Here is a 23,383-nt window from a genome sequence, read left to right as displayed (position 1 = left end):
AGTAGAAGTTTATTGATATAAAAACACATATCATAATAAACTTGGAGTTTGTTGATAATTGCATACATCATGGTGTAAACCTGAAATTTATCAATACTGATAATTTATCCAGTTGGCATAGTTGGTTTAGCCATGTTAATTTAAGTATGACACGCAAAAATAAAAGAGAATTCACATGGGTAAATATTAAAGAACTAGAAAATTCTTTACGAATTCTCTTATGTTGCTTGTTCTCATTAATTAATAGAACAACTAAAAGTGGGATTGAATCCCATAAATGCTGGAAATATCAAAGATGAATATGGGCCCATTTACCCGCCATGTATACCACATACGATGCATCTATGATATGGTTACATGTGTGATTATTATTAACCCGCAACTTGGTATTTACGAGGTAACTTGCTCAATAATTTAATTTAGAGCATAATTTTAGATTTTCTATTCAAGGCAGTTTATCTTGATAAGTTGGTTTACATCACGGTTGGTTTAGCAAAATAATTTATTGAGTGCCTCCATTTAATAGCTAAACTTTTGCTTTTGAGAACAAAGTTATCTATATCAGTTTGATATACGTTATATACGAAAGTATATTACATTCTCCCCTTATAAGTGGTTTAGGGTCAAGAATCAAATAATTTTATCTTATTATTATTGATGTGCGGTATAAATTTTGATTAATACCATAACGCACAAAGGTGGATTTTCAAAGTTGAGGAAGCAAGTTAGTTTTTCTAACATGAGGGGAGATAGAATAAACAGTTGAGAAAAAGTTACGTGGAATTAGGGATGTTCATAAAAACACGAAAAGCCGAACCAAACCGAAAACCGAACCAAACCGACAAAAAAAACCGATACTTTTTAGGTTTGGTTTGGTTTTGGTTTTGAATTTTTAAAACCGATCAAATTTGGTTTGGTTTTGGTTTTAATAAATAAATAACCAAAAAAATCGAACCAAACCGACTATAGAAGTAGGTATTTAAATTTATTATTACACCTATATATATGTATATTTTTATATAAAGTTTTTAAAATGTTATGGTACATATTAGTCGTTTATATTTTTAGTCTAATTTTTTGCTATTATAATAATCTAATTCTTTGCCTTTACATTCTAGTTTGATTGGTAGTTTTTTTTTTGTGCTAAGTACAAGAATTTATTTCATGTTAAAAATAATCGATTTTTAACTGAGTACTTAAATTATTCATCACTAGTTGATTCAATTATCATCAATATATCTTGGTAAATGATAAATTTCTCAAAGACAATTGATTTGATAGTATTACGTTGAAAATGTAGTCTCCAGAATATGTGTTTGGTAGTGTATGTCTCATATTTAAGAAAAAACCCGATAAATAACCGAAAAAACTGAAAAGCCAACCAAAACCAACAAAAACCGAATCGATAAAAAATTGACTTAATTGGTTTGGTTTGGTTTCAATATTTGAAGAACTCACTTAGTTGGTTTGGTTTCTTTTTAGAAAAAAACCGAACCAAAGCGAATCATGAACACCCTTATGTGGAATGAATTATTATTTGTACATCTAGATCCTCGAATAAGATAATATGAACTTCTTGAAGTTCATACAAAGATAATTCATCTGCAACATATTACAAAGCATGTTAGAAAGTAACTATATTCTCACTGCAAATGCTCCTATTAGAATAAGTCCTAGAAGGACTCGGCAAGCTTAAAGCATATAGACAAATCGATTTCAAATAAAATGCTTGATAAAGAAGATAATCAAATGATCAAAATGATCACAATAAGGAGGCAAGTGATCTAGAAGATGATATGACATAACACTTCATAAAATCTCAGGAAAGGTTCGGGTACCTGAAAATATGAATGAAAAGATCTCTATATTATGTCTTTTTGAAAAAAGGAGGTTGGAACCGATATAAAATATTTGTCGACTACATCTATGATAACACTAAATATATGTGAGAATTTTAAGTCTAGAGAAATAATTTAAGTAGAATTGGCTTCATATGAAAGAAATGTAGTTTTGGACATGCAGTCCAAACACTTGAAAGTATAAAGTCAATGGTGTGTGCAATCGATTTTATCTATCTTATATGTGTAGCATGACATGAAAACTTTATATGCATCTAAAGTCTATTTATATGGCTTATATTACTTAACTTATACGACAATCCCTGAAGGATTTAAATTGCTTAAAGCATATACAATTTTTGGTCCTGAAGTACCACATCCTAAGTGCAATTTGTGCACATATGTATCTTGCTATAACTATAAGTATGATAATGTGATAATAAGAATTTTTACCTCTATGCAGATATTGAAAAGGTCATTCCACAATGTTATATGAAGATATTACATATCTATTAAGAATGATGATTTCAATGTGTAACATACTCCTTCAAGTTACTATGGCTGATTTGTTTATCAAATCAACAATCTTTTGAAGATAGTGCACAAGATTGGGAATGTGAAGTCTCAAAGATGTGAATTGATGCCCTCATTGCGGGGAGGGCAGTTAATACATGTTGTACTCTTTTTTTCCTTACAAGATTTTGTCCCACTGAGTTTTCCTTGCAAGGTTTTTAATGAGGCAACCAAAAGGCGTATTTCTATATATGTGTACTATTTTTCTACTGGATTTTATTTTAGTTAAGGTTTTAATGAGGCACATTATCTATTGAATAGACATTCAAGGGAGAGTGTTATAAACAGTATTTTAGTTATGATGAATGTCTATCTTTTAGAGAGATTTTAGAGTTTGTTACTTTGTGGCTAAGCCACTTTTTTCCTATAAATAGAGGCGTTCTATTCCATTGTAGTTCATTCCAAACCAATAAGAATTCTCCTTACTTTTCTCTGCAATATTCTTCTTCTTATTTTATTATTTTAGAACAGAGTGAGTGTTGTTGGAATAGATTGGTTACATTTTAAGGAGTATAAATCTCAATTTTTAGCCAACTTGATAGAGATTTTAGGTGGTTTGAATTGAAATTTGAGTGAAATTCAAAGTACATAAGATGAACATGAAAAAACATGATATGTGTATTTCACTTTGTACCTCCATGTATCTTTTGTGTATCAAATATGTATCTCGTGTGTATCTTCTGTATAACCATGTATACATGTATGTAAGATACATGTTTGATTTATATAAAACTCGATTTCAACTACGAATTTTGACTCAAAACATGTCTAAATTACCTCCAATCTTTCTCAAATTTCGTATATTGACTCATCTATATGTTTTCAATAAATTTTATCCATACACATTAAAAAATATCCCTTTTTGCTTAGGTTTTTGGAATCTTGTTTATTTTTTTCTTTATGTTTCATCTTTGCTACCATATCCATGAAATTTTCTTTCGTCTCGCATATTGTTGATCACACTTAAAAATAAGGAGATCTTTGTGTGTGATTTTTGCAGAGAAAGAATCCTTATTTATCTAGGTTTTTAATTTTTGTATGTATTTTGCTAGTTTTGGTAAGTATGTGATTAATGGCTAGATGTTGGTCAGTTTGGACTTATTTTGGACATTTGTGTAAGATACCCATAAAGGTTTTGGTGCCTAATTCAATCTTTCTGTTCTAAAATTTTATGTTTGTCCTTTTATTTATTTTAAGAAGTATTCTCCATGTTTGAAATTTAAGTGTAATTAGATAGTCCTTTTTTTTCGTTTGATAGTTCATAATTTTCCATGATTTGCCTATGTTGTTCAACTGCGCACTAATTTTATCAGATATTGCAAGACTTGGTACTATTTTTATTCTATATATCATATTAAATTATTTATAAATTTTGTTGAAAAAAAACAATCTTACTAGTGTTAATGAATCTATGGAAAATCATTATAATATCGCGAAATAATTGAAGTTAAGATTAATTTATTTGTTAATTATTAAACAAATGAATTAAAGGAGAGTTCTAACACATACAAACTAACTGAGCATGAAAAGTTGTCAATTGCATGACAAGATCAAGTAGAACGTAGATATGCATTCGTTAACGTTTATATACACAAGTAACTAAGCAAATTGTGGATCCAAATTTAATGGGTTGGCTTCGCACAGTAGGTAGCACATATACCCAACTTTGAGACCTCCATTTAAGGCATAGACTAAGTTTAATTTTTATATGTTTAGTCACTTCATATCAACTTTAGATTGCTGAAGTTATAAATTTTGTATGAAGTTTTGTATATTGCTTGTCCAAGCAAACTATCCACATACTCGTATGAGGTTTTACTAACGCATGTCAGAATTTTAGCTTGCCAAGGTGAAACTTCCGACTAAGTACGCATTTGAACTTCAAACATTTATGCCTTGCTATTAGTGGCTTAGCCATATTATAACAAAGGTGATCAAGCGAACACCTTTCGGTCGTAAATTATATAACATATATAAGTCAATTGCTATTTTATATAATTATATATTATATTTTAAACACCTTTAATATTATTGAGTGATGTAGTTCAGTGGTCCAAAGTATTCAAAGAGATGTGTTGTTCATGGATTCAAAATTATCCGTCCATTTTGTTTGCCAAAACTAAACAAAGATCACTGTATATGGTCTATTTAACTCTTTTTCGAATAGTTTATACCATTCATCGATAAAAAGAAATTATTAATTTGTTTAAAGTTTGAACACCTTTAGCGGGATTCCTGGCTTCGCCATTGCTTGCTACTCTACCAATTTGAGACACGTGTATCTGAAATTTGAACTATCAATGTATGAAATCATTACCATCTACTTCCGAAACTAAGAGTGGTCTATCTAATCAATTTTCATTCCTAGCAATATTTCAAAGATTTTCTAACAACATCCACTTAATTTAAACTTATTTCAAATTTGAAAGTCAACATCCGCTTCTTCAAGCTTGCAACAATGGTAGGCAATTTCCTCTCAAGTGGTGACAAGGGACGTATAGCTCAATGTTTTCATTGGAAAGGAGCATCTCAACCACTTTCCAAGCAACAACCAATCTATTGTATAGGCTAAAAATTATCCTAATTATATGTTAGACAAATCATCATTAAATGAGTGTTCGAATGCTGTCACGCATCATCCATATGTTCTCGAAAAAAGATGAAGGCGAGGTCGAAGTGGTCTAACGAAGGACGAAGGCGAGATCGAGGAGTCAACAGAGATCGAGGTTGAGGTCGAGGACGAATACTCTCCTTAACGGAGCAGTAAGGGCTAGTTTTAGAGATAAGATTTTAAAGAGAATCTTTCAGTGAATACTCCTGGAATCTGTACTATTAGAGTTTGTGGTCCATGCTCCCTTATAAATAGAAAGATAGGTAGTTATAGAGTGGTATTAGACACTCATTGAAAGGAACAAGATATTGACATTCTCTATATTCTTGTTTTATTACATACATACAAAATACGTTTTTTCTTCAAATCTTTGTTTAATTTTTCTCTCACGATCTAAGAAGAATTTGAATATTCAAAGGCTCATCAATCATTTGTCATTGTCAGGAGGGATATTACAGGATCTCACCCCTTTTCGGTTACCTCACTTGCATTTATTTAGATAAATGCCATTATATATCATTTATTGCTATTTAATGCTATCCTATTTGTTCTCGGGCTATTGAATATTGTTTATTGTTACGTATTCACTGTTATTTCCAAGGAACTTGTGACATTTTGCCACCAAATCAGTTAAAAAATCTTTTGGACATTAATATTGGCTAAGATTAGCTCTATTCTATTAGAAAATCTAATTGTTTAAACCTAGATCTTAATTTTGGGTCAAACAGTTTGGCGCCGTCTATGGGGATTTTCTCAGCCAATCTTTTAGTTTTCACTAGATCTACAACTCACATGACTTGTTAATCTAACAAACCATAAGGTTTATCTACTCTCTTTGTGCGTACAAAAAATTCTATGGCAGGTAACCAAGGAAACAGGACTAGGGAAACATATAATGTTCCTCTTAACTTCATGAACGCCATCAACGAAGGCTATGGCACACAGGGCGAAAAAGTTAGGCCCATTGCTTCCCCATGTGAGAGAGGTCTCCTGCCCCTATCTGCATCATAACGAAACCAAATGGAAAAAGAGCCTCCACGTCCACGAGAGAAGAGGCGCCACCTGCTATGAAGAAGCTCCTCGAAGCATGGCTAACTGATACCCTTGTCAGCGTGCTCATCAAATAAGCTTCATGCACGACTATAGAAACCACGAGAGTCCATGCAGCACCACAAGGGGACGAACAAGACGATCAACCAAACCCTCCGACTTCAGGTAAAACTCACAATGTTACCGACAATGCAGGTGATAACGTCTTCGCCACTGTGCTGAAAAGAATGGAAGAAATGAAAAATGAAAATAAGGCGCTCAAAGACCAAATGAAAGAGCACCAGGAACGAGTAGACAAGATACCTGGCACCCCCAAATTGCTGCCAAAAAGTGACGCTGATAGATTCATAAAACAACCATATAGCAAGGAAGCGACTCAACATGCCATACCAAAGACTTTCAAGATTCCCCTGTATCTCAAAATATACGATGGGACGACCGATCCCAAAGACCATGTAACTCACTACGTCACCACCGTAAAAGGAAACTACCTCACTAAAGAGCAGATGTTCTCCATTTTGCTGAAAAAATTTGGCGAAACCCTCACTGGAGGGCCATTGACATGGTATTCACAGTTACCAGCCCGCTCCATAGAAACATTAGAGGAGATGGCCGACAAGTTCATGACGATACATGCTGGGGCTAAGAAAGCTGAAACAAGAGTAAACGACATCTTTGCCATTAAGCAATCCCCAGCAGAGGGACTGAGGGACTTCCTCGCGGGATTTAACAGGGTGAGGATGACCTTACTAAATGTTTCTGAAGGAATGGCCATCATAGCCTTTCAAAATGGGTTGAGCAGAGAGGGTTCAATAGCAACCGGAAAGATGCTGAGCCGGGTAATGAAGTATCCACCAACCACTTGGGATGAAATTCATAATGCCTACTGTGCCGAGGTCAGAGCAGATGATGACGACCTCAATGGACCAACTCGACGACTCATCTCGGTGCAATCTGAGCCCAAGAAAGAACGCAAAGATAGTATAAGGATATATCACCCAGTCTCACGGCCAAGCAAGGAACGACACCAGCCCTACGCCACGATGCCTGCTCCTCCGCCCTTTCGTTATGAAGACGGCCTGTCTAGCCCGAGATCAGGAACTCACAGGAACGATAGAGGTATGCCCCCTTATTATCTGCTCATACTTTTTTGTGTTTCACCTACAGAGGTGGTCCACCCCCTTGAGAAGCTTGGAACAAATGTGAAATGAGCGTCAAAGATGAGGTCTGATCCGAGTACCAGGAAATCTGACGCCCTTTATGAATTCCATCAAGAAGGTGGACATAAAACATAAGATTGCATCGCCCTAAGGCTAGAGGTAGCGAACCAGCTACAACAAGGGCACCTTAAAGAACTGCTCAGCGACAAAGGCAAGAACACCTTAGCAAGGGGTCGAGAACGTCCAGGTCACCCAACACCACATTCACCAGCTCGTAGCATCAATATGATTATTATTGGCAGCGACGACGCTTCTATCAATGGCATCAAGTCCACCGCCACCCACAAGATCAAACGATCGATCACCTACGAACGATATGATGGACTTAAAGAAAGTATCATCTTCGACGGGTCAGATATCGATGGTTTGACATTCCCTCACAATGATGCATTTGTCATTATTTTACGAATTTTAGATACTAATGTTAAAAGAATCATGGTAGATGATGAAAGTGGAGCGTGTATCATCTACCCCTGAGTCCTCACACAGATGAGACTCGAGGATAAGATAGTGCCATGTTGCATCATACTAACCAGTTTTAACAATGTAGTTGAATGGACTTCGGGAGAAATTACACTCCTCGTTCTCACCGGTAGGGTGACTCAAGAGACAATATTCCACATCATGGACCAGGCCACCGCATACAATTCAATCATGGGACGACCATGGATGCACCCTATGAGAGTCATCCCCTACAGCTTATACCAAGTGATCAAATTCCCAACACTTTGGGGGGAATATTCAGCATACGAGGGAAACAGTGCATGTGCCGGGAGTGCTACTGAATCTCCATAGACAGCATGACAACTCAACAAAAGAAAAATAAGAAAAACGAAGCATAGCAATCAACAGGGTCGAGGTTGCTACAAGATGATGCTAAGGAAGTCATTATGGACCCCAAAATTGTCGAAGCCACAGAGTCAAACATAGAAGATCTCGATCCCAGCCAATTAGATCAGAGCGACCTTAGTAAAAAGGCCTACATCGGCTGCAAACTCTAAGAACTAGGTAAATTTAGTTAATTCTTAATAACTAACGCATATTTGTTTGCCTTCAGCCATGCAGATATACCATGAATCCCGAAAGAAATCTCCGTACACAAACTGAACGACAATCCCTTCTATCCCTCGGTAAGGGAAGTCTGACGAAAGTTCAACCCCACCATCAATGATGCCGTCCACGGAAAAGTAGAGAAGTTATTAGAGAACGGCTCCATCAGGGAATCTAAGTACCCCCCAAATAGATTTGCAACTTAATGATGGCCAAAAAGAAAAATGGGAAACGGAGGATGTGTGTGGACTTCACGGACCTGAACAAAGCATGTCCAAAGGATTCATTCCCGTTACCGTATATTGACCAACTCATCGATGCAACGGCGGGGCACGAGCTGTTAAGTTTTCTGGAGGCATATTCAGGGTTACAACCAAATACTCATGGAGAAAGAAGACCAAGAAAAAATCACGTTCATCACCCACAGGGGAACATATTGTTATAGGGTCATACCGTTTGAGTTGAAGAACGCAGGGGATGCCTATCAAAGGTTGGCCACAAAAATGTTCAAAGACCAACTCGGCAAAACCATCGAGGTATATATCAACGACATGTTGGCCAAATATGTGAAGGCAGCGGATCATATCGATCACCCAAAGGAAGCTTTCGATATACTAAGACAATACGAGATGAAACTAAACCTCGAGAAATGCGCATTTGGCGTAGCCTCGGGAAACTTTTTGGGCTTCTTAGTATCGCAACAAGGAATTGAGGTCAACCCAGATCAAATCAAGGCTTTCGACGGGATACCTGAGCAATTGACTACTAAGAAGCAAGTCCAAAGATTGATTGGTCGAATTGCCGCCTTATCTAGATTCATCTCGCGGCCGTCCGATAGATATCACAGGTTTTTCGACATACTCAAAAAGGACAACGGCCTCGATTGGACTCCCAAGTGCGTACAAGCACTGCGAGAATTAAAGGTGTACTTGTCATCACCACCCTTACTATCGAAGCCCGAGCCCGGGGACCACCTTCTCGTCTACCTAGCCATTTCCGAAGTAGCAGTAAGTGCGGTCCTAGTTCGAGAAAACAAAGGTACGTAATATCATATTTATTATATAAGTAAAACATTTGTTGACGCCGAGACGAGGTACCCACACCTCGAGAAATTAGACCCTATTTTCATTGCCACCCTATCTCGGTCGTTTCCACTTTTCCTTTAAGCAACATTTTACATAAACCCGAGCTGTCGGGGAGGCTGGCCAAATGGGCGATCGAGCTAAGTGAGCACGACATCGCATATCAGCCTCGAACAATAATAAAGTCGTAAGTGCTCGCCTACTTTGTCGCATACTTTACCGCAAAAGTAACGTCTGAGGCCTAGAAGGAAGTCACTCAAGATTCTCTTCAACCACAATACCTCTGGGTCTTGTACACTGATGACGCATCCAATGTTTCTGGGTCCGAACTGGGACTCATACTCAAGGTCCTTACCAGCAAAGTAATTCGCCAGTCTATAAGATGTCCGGATATGACTAACAATAAGGCTGAGTATGAGGCCGTAATTGCAGGGTTGAGACTAGCACTCAAATATGCGGTGAAGCAGTTGAAACTCAGTTGTGATTCTCAGCTCGTAGTCAACCAAGTTACATGGACTTTCCAAATAAAAGAACAAATGTTGCAAAAATATCAAGTCGAGATATGTCAATTGCTGCCAAATTTCGACGAATGCCAGCCTGACCAGATCCCACAAACTCAAAACATCGAAGCAGATGGCCTCGCCAAATTGGCCTCCGCCACCAAAAGCATTAAGGCCATAGACAAAGGCGTAGTCCATCTCCTTAACTTGTCACTAGATCAAATCAAGGTAAAATCTGTAAATTTAACTTGGGACTGGCGCAATTGTATTGTTACATATTTACAGGATGACATCCTCCCAAACGACAAAAAGGAAGCTAAAAAACTAAGAATGCAAGCGGCTAGATACAACCTCCTTCATAACGACTTATACAAGAGAACGTATGGCGGTCCTTTGGCAAAGTGCTTAGGCCCAAACCAAACCCAACGCGTTCTCGAGGAAGTCCAGAAATGCCATTGCGGAGCTCATTCCGATGATCGAGCACTCATTAGGTTCCTCATACGGGCCGGGTACTATTGGCACGCCAAGAAAAAACATGCCTCAGAGTTCGTGAAGAAATGCGAGCCCTGTCAGAAGCAAGCCCCAATAATCTACCAAGCAGACGAACACCTTCATTCGGTCACCTCTAAATGACCATTTATTAAGTAGGGAATGGACATCGTGGATCCACTCCCGCCGAGACAAGGTAATGTATGATTTATTTTAGTTTTAACTGACTATTTCTCTAAATGGGTAAAAGTTGGGGCATTTTCCCAAATTCGCGAGCAAGAGGTAATCACTTTCATATGGAAAAACGTCATCTGCTGATTTGTCCTACCTAAAGAGATAAGTTGCAAAAATGGACCCCAGTTCACAGGAAAAAGAACCACCGAGTTCTTCAAAAAATGGCATATCAAAAGAATACTTTCAACTCCTTACCACCCAGCTGGAAACGGACAAGAGAAATCCTCCAATAAGACAATACTAAACATCATGAAGAATAAACTTGAGGCAAAGGGACTGTGGCCGAAAATACTCACATAAGTATTATGGGCGCAAAAGACTACCCCGAAGACGAGTACAAGAGAGACACCTTACTCCCTCGTCTACGAAACAGAAGCGGTCATACCAATAAAATTCGGAGAACCTTGCTTGAGTTACTTCCATGAAAGCGGCATCGACAATGACGAGAATATGAGGCAAGACCTTGACAAGGTAGAGGAGCGACGAGACATGGCTTACATAAGAATGGTCGCTCAGAAACAGCAAGCAGAGCGTTATTATAACAAAAAGGCAAAGATTCGATTACTCAAGGTCGGAGATTACATACTCAAAGCCAAATCCCAAGCAAACAGGGATCCACGAGAAGGTAAATTGGGAACGAACTGGGACGGACCGTAGAAAATTATAGGAAAAGCAGACAAAGGCTCGTTCTAATTGGAAACTATGGAAGGGAAACTCCTACCGAACAATTGGAATATCATCCATCTCAAGTTCTTCAACTTCTAAGAAATAAGAAGTGCCCCGTAAGTCGTATTCTTTTTTCCCTCACTTGAGTTTTGTCCTAATAGGGTTTTCTCAAGGAGGTTTTTAACGAGGCGACGAGAGGGACACCTCGAGTTGGAACGCACGAGAGCAGACATATTTTTCATTGATGACTCCTCAAAATTCTCCAAGTAGAATAATGAAGGGATTAGATATACTAGGACTGGGATTGGAACGCCAGCCAACACCCAAAACATGTAACTTTCTCTAAAGTTTGCCCAAGGGAAAAATGATTTAATCAGAACAACAACGTAAAAAATAACAGAAGTAGACATTTATCGAAATCGCTCCAATGAAAGGTTAAGTTCGATCAAGCTCGAACAACACCTATCGGTTCTCGGCCATGATTTAATGAAAGGTTAAGTTCGACCAAGCATGAATATCACTTATTGGCCCTCAGCCACGATTTAATGAATGGTAAGTTCGACTAAGCTCGAACGACACCTATCGGCTATCAGCCACAATTTAATGAAAGGTTAAGTCGACCAAGCTCGAACAACACCTATTGTCCCTCGGCCACGATTTAATGAAAGGTTAAGTTCGACCAAGCCCGAACAATACCTATCAGCCCTCGGCCACGACAACACATATCGGCCCTCGGCTATAATTTAATGGAAGGTCAAGTTCGACCAAGCTCGAACAATACCTAGTGGCCCTCGACCACGATCTTATGAAATGTTAAGTTCGACCAAGCCCAGACAACACCTATCGGCCCTCAGCCACAACCTAACTTAAAGGTACGTTCGACTAGCTCAAACAACACCTATAGACCTTCAGCCACATCTCAACTAAGAGACATACTCGACTTGTGTAAACAAAGGGCCGATACGGCCCACGGCTATTCGGCCCAAAGGCTACGACCACCTAAAGGATGACAACAATGAAAAGAATAAAGAGGTAAAACATGTAAGTACAGAAGCAAAACATACAAGTACAGAAATGAAATGCATAAATGAAAAAGGTACATGTAAAATAAAAATCAACTTTGATATTCATATTTAGATGAAGAGTTTTTTACAAAAGCGCTCAAAGACGCCAACAAAAAATACAAGAAGTTAAAACAAAAACTAAAGGCCATTACTATCCCGGCCTCCGGCATTCTCTCCATCCTTGCCCTGAGGGTAAGCGGCATCATATCAAGCACCATCTGCGAGCTGGTTTACGCCATCTTCCTCATCATCATCGAAACCAGGCTGAGGCGTGGCAGGATCATAATCACAAGCGAGACGAGCCTCGCGAGCTTTGACTTGAGCATCCTCAAAGTGGTCTCAGAAATAGAGCCCGCCTTAGCAAATCGCGGATCATGTCCAGCCGTGCTTCAGCGTGGATCCATTCCTCGTACTACTCTCGAGGGATGTTGGGATACCCAGAAGCATTAGACATCGAGGGGCCCATAAGTAGTTGAGCCTTCTCGGCCTCAAGAGCGACAACTCGGTCATGCAGCTCAGAGTTCTTCTTATCCAACTCCCCAATCCTCTCCTCGAGTACAGCCTCCGCAGCCGATTGGATGCTATCTCATTCAGAATAGAGAGTTTTGCTTGCCAAGTCAAGGATATCCACCTTCTTCTGAACATCCAATCGAGATTAATCCTCCTGTTCAAGCATCCCCAGCTTCTCAGCAACCTCCCCCTGCAGAGCCTTCACTTGGAGTCAGCTCTCGTCCAACTGACTCTACAGTTGAACCACCTCATTCTGGAGGTTGTTGCATTGGGCCTCCACACCCTTGCTCAGCTCGAGATCCTCCTCATTCCTCTTCACCGCCCCCTCGAGGACGCTGAACCTCTCTACGGATGCCATCAACTTCTCATACTTCTTTTTCAGCTCTTCCCTCAAGGATGCCACGTTACCCTCCTCGTGGAGTCACCTTCGAGCATCCCGGTACTTATTACGAAATTCTTGGTATTTGCCTTTCAGCTTCTGATAAATAGATTTCCTTTTTTTCTACCTTCGCACACTCTTAATCTCCAGTATAATGGTCTACAAAACAAGTAAAAATAAGAGTTAGAGCCCTGAAATAATACGAGGCAAAGGAAAAAGAACGAGAAACGAAGACACTTACCCTGAGGGCGAGACCAGCAATGCTCTTCGACAGGGTGTCATCGATCAAAGTCTAGAAGGTCACCCGCTCGGCTTCATAGCAGAGAGGATCGAGAGCGTTGACCACATCCTCGGGAGTTTTTAGTAGATCGCGATCCCTAAGGATCGTGATAGACCTTGAACCTCTCTACGTCCTTATTTTGATTTGGGTGGTCCATTCGTCAATCATCATCAGGTCATCAGGGTCCATGTCCGAACCCGACTCATCACCATTGTCGGCGGTGCCTTTACCTTTGTTCCCATCAACAGGAGAAGCTTCCCCTGTGGCCTGGAGGAAGAAGCCTCCTCCTGCCCCTTCAGCGCAGAATCTTCGCCAATTGCCTTATTCGCAGCTCCCTCCTCCTCGAGGCACAAAATCATGCCAGCATCAGCAATTTCTAGCTGAGGGGCCTCAGAAGTAGCCCAAACATCATCACCGATGTGTATTATCATTGTTTCTCATATCAGGAGCTCGCCCTATAACATGTCGACGGCCGAGGGAGTTCCTTATATGTCCACGGCCTTCCTCTTGTGAGGCCTCAGGTTTATCTCATAATGAGGAACCTTTTCATCTCCATCAACTGGGAAAACAAGGAAGGAGTGGTTGCGACGGTTGAAACAGGGGCAGAAGCAGAAGGCAAGACAACCCTTCTCCTCCTAAACGATGGCACAAGCGTCATGTCCCTTCTCGTGGCCCCCCTTAACGAAACCTAGAGAAAAACGAAAAGGAAGAGAAAGGTAAATAAGACGAATGTACATCAACGTAATTACGGTATCGACTGAAAGAATGAGATTATCTGTCGAGAGGAGAGCCGGTTTGAACTTCTGAAAGAAGCTCAGTCAGTCACAAATCCCTGCCGTACAGGGTAGGATTTGCCTAATTCAGTTGGTGAGGTGTGCCACTAACTGAACAAGTCGATTGGTGGCTGCATAATGAGGAGAGCTATTCAACCAGCCCAACACAAACAAAACTTTTAACATGAATACTTACGTGTGGGGTTCCAAGCCTCAGGGAAGCCAGTAATGTCAGACACCACGACCTCGGTCCTAACGAAGAAGTAGTCGAGCCAGAACTGTCGACTACCCTTGTCATCCATCCTCACCACCAAGCACTTTCCTCCACAGTGGCGAAGATTCAACATCGTTCCTCGGTAAAAATAGGGTGCAAAAAGATGCACCAAGTGACGTACAGTAACCTCGATCTCGACTAGTTCAGCAAACTTCGCCAACATCTTTATCACTTTGAAAACATATGGGGCGAGTTGCATAGGACACACGTTGTAGTGGCGACAAAACTCCTCTACCAGCGGAGGGAAGGAGAACGTGTAGCCGGTGGTAAACGGATAGGCGTAGAGGGCACAGCAACCAGGACGGTGGATATGTACCTTATCAGTACCAGCAGGAACTAACTCCACGTAGTCATGAAGGCCAAACATATTCTTAAGCTCAATTAAGAGCTCAACCGTCATCGTGGATTGGAACTTTTCGGTCACCACTTCGGGTGGCTTGTGGAAGTCGGGCTTAGCATCGGGATATCGAGGTATAATCTCCTCCATAGAAGGGAGGGATTCCTTCTCAGCGACGACAACAATATCTTCCCCGCGAACGAGGAATATAGTGGCCAAAGGGACGAAATACGTCGGGAATCGGCATCATCATTACGCATGACGTCACCCCTTCTCTCTGGACTAAATGGTTCCAACAAATTACCCGAGAAAGTCAGGGGGTATAAAACTTATGGTACGCAAAGAGCCACGTCGCCTACTCATCACAACACTCATGGCCGCTATTATCTATTTAGTGAACTCGACCACAGAGACAACCATGAACGCTATCATTCGCTCGTTGAACCCACCCGCGAAGATGACCTCAACAAGCGGAGGAACTAACTATATCGGCTAAAAATTATCCTAATTATATGTAGGCTAAACCAACATTAAGAGAGCCTTTGAAGGCTGCCACGCGTCATCCATATGTTCTCGACAAAAGACGAAGGCAAGGTCGAAGTGGTCTAAGAAAGGACAAAGGCGAGGTCGAGGAGTCAACAGAGATCGAGGTTGAGGTCGAGGATGAATACTCTCCTTAACGAAGCAGTAACTGCTAGTTTTAGAGATAAGATTTTAAAGAGAATCTTCCAGTGAATACTCCTGGAATCTGTATTATTAGAGTTTATGGCCCATGCTCCCTTATAAAAAAAAATATAGGTAGTTATAGAGTGGTATTGGACACTCATTGAAAGGAACAAGATATTGACATTCTCTAGATTCTTGCCTTATTACATACATACAAAATATATTTTTTCTTCAAATCTTTGTCTAACTTTTCTCCCACGATCCAAGAAGAATCCAAATATTCAAATGCTCATCAATCATTTATCGTTGTCAGGAGGGATATCACAGGATCTCACCCATTTTCGGTTACCTCACTTGCATTTATTTAGATAAATCCCATTATATATCATTTATTGCTATTTAATGTTATCCTCTTTGTTCTTGGGCTGTTGAATATTGTTTATTGTTACGTATTCACTGCTATTTCCACGGAACTTGTGATATTTTGCCACAAAATCAGTTAAACAATCATTTGGATATTAATATTGGCTAAGATTAGTTTTATTCTATTAGACAATCTAATTGTTTAAATCTAAATCTAAATTTTGGAACAAACATCTATATTAGCAAGAAGACTTGATTCTCCGTTCAAATGGCCATTCAAATTAGAATTTCGAGCAACCACCGAGACACCAATTCGGGATTCATGTTTCTCAGTCGCCCCTTCGAACATCAAAGGAGGAGAAGAAGAAGATCGGAGTGTACCAGCTTTTTTCTGATGTCTGTCAATACCAGTTAAATAATTTTTTTTTTTAAAAAGATATAGCTTAAATAGCAGGGTAAAAACAGGTTATCGATTGCAAATCCTATCATAATAGGCTTTAGAAATCAATTATCCCTAATTGAACATGGACCTTGACAGTAAGACAATGAGCTATATTTTTGGAATTTTTTCGTATGTATACGAGATTTTAAATTTATTTATCCGATTTATTTAAGTTTTCCTATTTATAGAAAGTAACTAATTTTTTTTACAAAATATATACAAATTCGGTCAAAATTAACATTTTATCTACAACTTAGATACATTTTTTTTTTGAATCTAGTCAAAAATTATAATTTACATATAATTTGTCTACAATTATGTCAGTTGTATATATTTTGTATGTCGTTTCTATACCCCGGCATGCAAAATATATATAATTTGTTTATGCCTTTTTTTTTTTTGAGTTTGAAACTGAAATTCTAACCAAAACCACCTCGAATCTTCATCAAATTCTCTCAAAATTGAAATATAAACTCCAAAGAATATTCTCTACCATTTACAACAACACTCAATCCAAACAAATAACAAATACGCAAAATTTAATTTTCGAATTCAAAGCTTCGAACTTTTTGATGGTTGTCAATGGAGTATAAACTCTTAACTAATCACATGAATTTGTGTATCAATGTCCTATTCTGAACAATTTATTTAATCATGGTTTTGTTTTTTCTTTTTTTATTCTCGTATTATTATCCATGAGTTCAAGACTAGGAAGAAATGGTGATGACCTTGCTGCCATGATATCAAATGTTCAATTAACGTTCTTTGTTACTGTATTTTCATTAGTAATTATTCTTCTTTCTTAGTTGAGGCGGACTAAAAAATGCATAACTTTACTAGTAATACAATTAGGTGAAGCCACTGATTTGGAAAGGAAAAGAATAAATGGATGCTGACTGAAATGAATTTGAAGAGGTTTGATTGTTTGAATTTGGGTGTGGAAGAAGAGGAGATAAAATAGGGAAGATCAGATTCTAATACATTATTTTTTATATAATTAGTAAATTGTAGATCAACTTATAATTAAGTTAAAATTTCAATATTGAGGGTAAATAAGTTTTAAAAATAGTATAGATAAGTAAAAATGTCTACATTTTTGATGTCAAAATTAGCATCTTCGGTCCAAATTCAATTTGGACAAGAGGCCCATATCACGTTCATTTTGATATTGGGTTTCATCAGAGTTTGACTGATTCGGCTAGTAATCATCATTTAATAACTTGAATATGTGCAATTATTTAGTTTATGCAATTTTAATTGGGATGTGTCTGAACAACCCCTCTTTTAGTTTATGCATTTGAGTAGTGTTTTAACACATTACCCCTTTGATTAAAGGAACATCCTCAACATACTGCAGTAAATTCGATTAGGCTCCTCACCTATGCCTACACATATCATAATGGAAGACAAAGATCTCTTTCGAATAAGAATTTTCAGCAATTACATCAATTCATTTAAAAAGCAGAAAAATATCACCGTGTAATTGCAATAAATTATTCCAAAGTGACAAGAAAAATATCCTATAAAAGAATAAAGTGAAAAGTACAACAAACTAGGAAAAAAAGAATGAAGAATCCCAATTCTAACCCTTTTACATTTCGCCTCCTCCTTTGTCAAATCGTATCATTTCTATTCTATCACACAGAAGCTTCAATCCTAGGCTGAAAAGAGAAAGCACAACTGAATTTCCTGTTATAGCCATCAACACTACAAGCAGGCAATTCAGTCCACTCATTTCCAACCAAATTGCACAAGAAATACCTACAACTCTCACCAGCAGCATTAGAAATACACACAAACATCTTTTCACCATCTCCTCCAGTGCAGTTGATATCCACTTTCTTCCCATAAAATTCATGTGAAATTGCTGCTGGCATTGCCAAAACCTGATTCCAAATCCAACTCTTCTCGTCAAATTTCCACACTCTCAGACTTGCAGTTTCCAAGAATTCCGAGAGCACAACCACAAGCAACTCTCCTACACATTCAACTAAGTCAATAGAGTACTCATGACTAAGAGGAAGTAATCTTGGGTACTCAAAAAAATACTTTTCAGCAAAATTGCAAACCACAACTTTGCCATTGGAGTTCAAGAAATACAGAATCTCTTGGCCAGTACAACCATTCTTGGTGATTATTGAGGAGTACTGTTTACATGGGGTTTTTTGTATTTCAGTTGCTATTACATTGCCACATTTACCCAAGAAATACAGCATTCGACCATCGTCGTCGTCTTCTTCATCAGTACTGTAAGATTCAGCTGCAGGGCAGCTAGAAAATTTTCTACTCATAATTGCAGATTCTTCCCAGAGATTTGTCACGGAATTGTAGACTCTAAAGGAAAGATTTGGGAATTCACCAAAAACCAGGAAAAGTTTATATGATTCTTGAGTGGAAATCATTCCTATAGCACAAAGGGAATTGCAATAATCCACTAAAGGGAGCTTGCGACATGTGGAAGTAACAGGGTTAAAAATGACGAATTCACCCTTTTCACTATTGTGGAAGCAGAGAAGTCCACCAGAAGCAGCAACAGGGAGGAAATTAGAATCATTTTTCTGATTTTTTTCAAGAAAATTAGATGGGTAAGTGAGGAATTTCTTCCAATTCATTTCAGAAGAATCATACACAAAAGGAGATGATAGTGAAGAAGAATCAACCATGTAAAACCAAGGGTCTCTGGATGTGATTTGAGAGCAAGCTATGTGGAAAGCAGGGGAAGTAGCAGCTGATTTCCATTTTTTGCTAACTGAGGTTAAGCGGAGAAAAGTAGAAGTTGGTAGCCAAGAAAGAATCTTCTCAAGAAGATCTTGATTAAGCTCATCAAGTGGAAAAGCAAAGCTATCTCCATCTTCTTCAGATGATTTCCTCTTCAGATTTCTTCTAAAGGCCATAAGAAAAGAATGAAGAGAAATGGAATTGGGAAGAATGAATAACTTAGTTGGTATATATAGAGAGAGAAGCTCTCAAGTAGTTGTTTTATATTGTTGGCATTTGACATGGGGGTTAGACTTGGAATGGGAAGAGATATAAAGGGTTGTAAAAGAAAAAGAGAAAAAAAAGGGAGAGGGAGGGGGTGTAGGGAAGCTTCGTAAAGGATCTCTTTTTTGTATTTTATTTTGCGTTGACAATTGAGTAAAGGAAAAGAGAGTGGGACTTTTTAGTGTTGAAGATTGACAAAATGAGCAGCCTGGGAATTGTTTGTGTTGCATATTGACAAAAGAGCATCCCATCCAAGGATTGGTTTCCCTGTTTCTAACACATTAGATGGCTATTATCCATAGACTGGTTTAAATTTGCGGCCCGTTTTATTGGGTAACACTAACATACTGAATATGACAAGCCCGCGAGAAGGCTGAGGTGGCTCGGGTTAGAGTCATAGTCGAACATCACGCTTGTTTGGTAGGCTTGATTAAGAAATATTGTTACACCCTTGCTATCAGCTATAACTTTTAGCATAATGGTAAGCGTGTGATCTTAACACATTTATTTATTTATAGAATTCGATCCGAGATATCCATTCCTAACAAGTAGAATAAGCACTTAATGATAAGATAAATATATAAATTTTCTTTTTAGGATTATTTTGTAGACAAACCAATTTGAGAAGTGAGATAGTCTTGGATGATCAAGAACCTCGTAAGGACTAATTTCTGATTTTGTCTTAAATAAAACTAGCTTTAAGTTTATTTCCGTCATAAATATTGTTTAAAGATAAGGATTTTCGGACTGCTGTTTCTGTAGAACCCCTCTTCAACAAAAGATATCTTGATCCATTTAAAGTTCTGAACCATATATATATGTTAAGTTTAATTAGACTTACATTTCATGATAAAAAAAAAAAAGAAATCTATGAATTGAATTGTGTAGAATACTCATATTTGTCCTAGTACGATTAAGACTAGCGTAGAACTATGCAGCTTTTGTCTGTTCTCTTTATAATGAAATAGTGAAATTTGACCATTGTTGCAACATCAAGAGTGTTGAGAAAGTATGTTTTACAAGAGACAATTAAACTAAAAAATCTAAAAAAATTAAAAAGAAAAAGAAAAGCACATGGACACGGAGTAAAAGAGGGGAGGAAAAGGAAGAGTGAAATTGTTTAATAATGTGTCACGAGTGGGCTAAAGAAGAAAAAAGCAGAAAAGCAAAGACTGGTGGCTAATGGTAATAGGTCCCACCATTGAAGAGAACCCAAACCAAACGAGGAAAAAGATAAGTCCTACCTACTATTACGAATATCTCTTGGGAATCACCGTAACAAGGCGCCGTTGTCTTTCTGACTTTTCATGCAAAAACAACACCGCTAAAGAGAAAGCGCTGACTTGGGGTTGGCGGTGGTTGGGGCTTGTGGGGGGTGGGGGATGGGGGTTTACCAATCACAAGTTTTATATATATATATATATATATATATTGTAAATGCAATACATAATTTTACACTTGAAAACAATTAACTTTAAACTTCTCAATTTATTCTTAATGAAAATTTTATAACTGCATAAATATAATGTTATGAAATATTTAACATTATAACTTTTAAAAATTTTATAGTCACACAAATACTATGACATATTTTAGATAGTAAAGTATAAAGGTTTTTTTAAAAAAAAATTGTGTACTAATTCGAACTATGTCATATAAATTGAAATGAGATGAATAATATTTTGTAGATCTATCATAAAATTTTAGTGAAAGAAAGATAGTTTAGGTGTAATAGACATTGTATGGAAAAGTTCAAGTAATACAAACACAACATAATTTAGGTGTAATAGTTGCAAATTTTGCCAAATTTATTAAACTTTTTATGTATTATCTGCTCCTCCTTTTGACCAATTGAGATAGAGGGATGTGTTTCAACCTCAAGGGCTTTGGTCAGATATTGGGGAAGAAATGCTAAATTATGTCGTTTATTCATATTGACTAAAGAAGAAAACAGGAGAATATTATGGTAAAAAATAAAATAAGAAGAAAAGAACTAAAGCCAAACCTAACATTTCTCAATTCCAAGGAAAGCAATTCTTTGCCTGCAGTTGAGGAATCTATGCCTCGTGTTCAAGTACTTTTGAATGTGTACTTTGGTAGTTGTTTTTTTTGTTTTGTCCATTCTGCTTTAAAGTCAAATACTTAGACAACGGAATCCAAAGCTAACCCAGAATTTGTTTTTCAATTTCTCCTTTTATATGGATTTATTTATTTGCTTTTGTTGGTTATAATTTACTTTGGATGCTCGAGGCTGAAGACAAACAATAATTATTAACTGAATATGAATAAAGCCGTCAATTACGATATCCTTTTTCTTTTTTACTCCAAAAAGACTTTTTTCTAATGTCTTTTATATTGTTTTGCTCCGCACCATTTTGGTTGAGTTTTAATTAAGAATTGTTGTAACTAGTTTCTTGGCATGTGCGTTGCACGTGTATATCGAATCATGTAATATTTGATTTGTAAAATAAAATTAATATTATCAAAATAAATTTTTACTAAAAAATTAAACATAAAAGAATAATGTACAAGTTCTTTGAATGACCAATGCGGATCATGTGGTGACTTATTGTTGATGTCAATATGCTTGGATTTTGTATGAACTTACAAAGATGAATAATAAGAAATTAATTAGATACATATGATTTTGTTTATTTATTCTGATTTTATTATTCAAACATATAATGAAGTGTATTTCACGTATTTATGATGTATGCTTATTTCATCCATTTTAGTAGTTCTGTCATAACCATAATTCTCATGGTTGATGTTGATATCCCTCTTGAAAATACAAACGTAAAATTGGTCACATGAGTACACATGTTTCAATTGATTTAAATTCAACATTGAGAATAATTGACTTTGTGCTTTATTTATGGTCATCGCAAAATATAAACGTAAAAGATTATATTCCGAGGAATGAATCAAAATGTCTCAATATTATTGGGTGCCTCAAGTTAGACCTAGTTGAGGCTCGAGCCCTCATATACTTTAACACTAGTATCTGTACCCGCGCGATGCGCGGAGAATTATAAAATTAAAAAATAATAAGAAATATTATTTGAAATGATAATGAAAAGTAAAAAAAAAATAATATGTTATTGATTAATGAAAGTAACAACCTAAAGATGCTTCTTCTAAACAGTATTTGGTAAAACAAATACCGAAAGGGTAATGTTTCTTTGCATTTACAGTGGCGCAAATTACAAATTTTAATCCCCGTAGTTTGATTATTCCTAATATTTTATGAGTCTTAATGAGAATACTCCATTTTTAAGAACAACTCCACTTTTGGCCGAAAACATCTTTAAGTTATGCCAAAAATCTATGCAATATCCTTAAATATCCATGTGGACAATGTGGCCATATATTAAAGAAAAATAAAAAAGAAAATAGGAGGTGCCTAACTTTGTTGAAGAAAATGGGAGGTGCCTAATTTTGTTGATAACTTTGTTAAAGAAAATGGGAGGTGCCTAACTTTGTTGACAACTTTGTTGAAGAAAATGGGAGATGCCTAACTTTGTTGAAAAATTATAGGACTAAATCAACAACAAGACATCTTCTTTGTAGTAGTTGAATGGCATCTCTTACTATAAATAGAGGCTTCCATTCTTCATTTCAATCACACCAAAATAAGAGAGAAGCAATAGAAGTTAGAGAGAGTAATCCACAGATTGTAGTCTGTGAGATAAATAGTGAGTGTGAGTAATATTGTAGTGAAGTATTTTAAATAAAGAGTGTTATTTCTTTCAAGATTGTAGTAGTATCTTGACATTACTAAGTTGTAATATTATAGTGGTTATATTACTCCACTCGGGTATTGTATTTTACCCATTAAAAGAGTTGGTATCGTTGTTACTCTTTTGTGTTATTATTATTTGTCGTGGATATTATTCCTGGGCGGGATTATTATTTTTCCCAACAATGTGGTATCAGAGCCATGGCAAATAATGGTACGTTGTCTTTTCAGTACCTCCGTCTCACAAAAGATAATTATGAG

General features: G+C 37.3%; 1 protein-coding gene across 1 annotated transcript; it reads right to left on the bottom strand.

The window, feature by feature from the left end:
* Nucleotides 1-17,801: 17,801 nt before the first annotated feature.
* LOC104096635 (F-box only protein 13) lies at nucleotides 17,802-19,564 on the bottom strand. Its single transcript, XM_009603039.4, has one exon. The coding sequence runs from the start codon at nucleotides 19,293-19,295 to the stop codon at nucleotides 18,039-18,041; it is 1,257 nt and encodes a 418-aa protein (XP_009601334.1). The 5' UTR covers nucleotides 19,296-19,564; the 3' UTR covers nucleotides 17,802-18,038.
* Nucleotides 19,565-23,383: the final 3,819 nt, after the last annotated feature.

Source organism: Nicotiana tomentosiformis, chromosome 8 (assembly GCF_000390325.3).
Source record: "Nicotiana tomentosiformis chromosome 8, ASM39032v3, whole genome shotgun sequence".
Lineage (NCBI taxonomy): Eukaryota > Viridiplantae > Streptophyta > Magnoliopsida > Solanales > Solanaceae > Nicotiana > Nicotiana tomentosiformis.
Note: the sequence above shows the minus strand (reverse complement) of the source record. Positions and strands in the feature narration are given on the sequence as shown.

Excerpts from the sequence above, each read along its gene's own strand:
- LOC104096635 (XM_009603039.4), bottom strand. The coding sequence starts at position 19,295 with ATGGCCTTTAGAAGAAATCTGAAGAGGAAATCATCTGAAGAAGATGGA.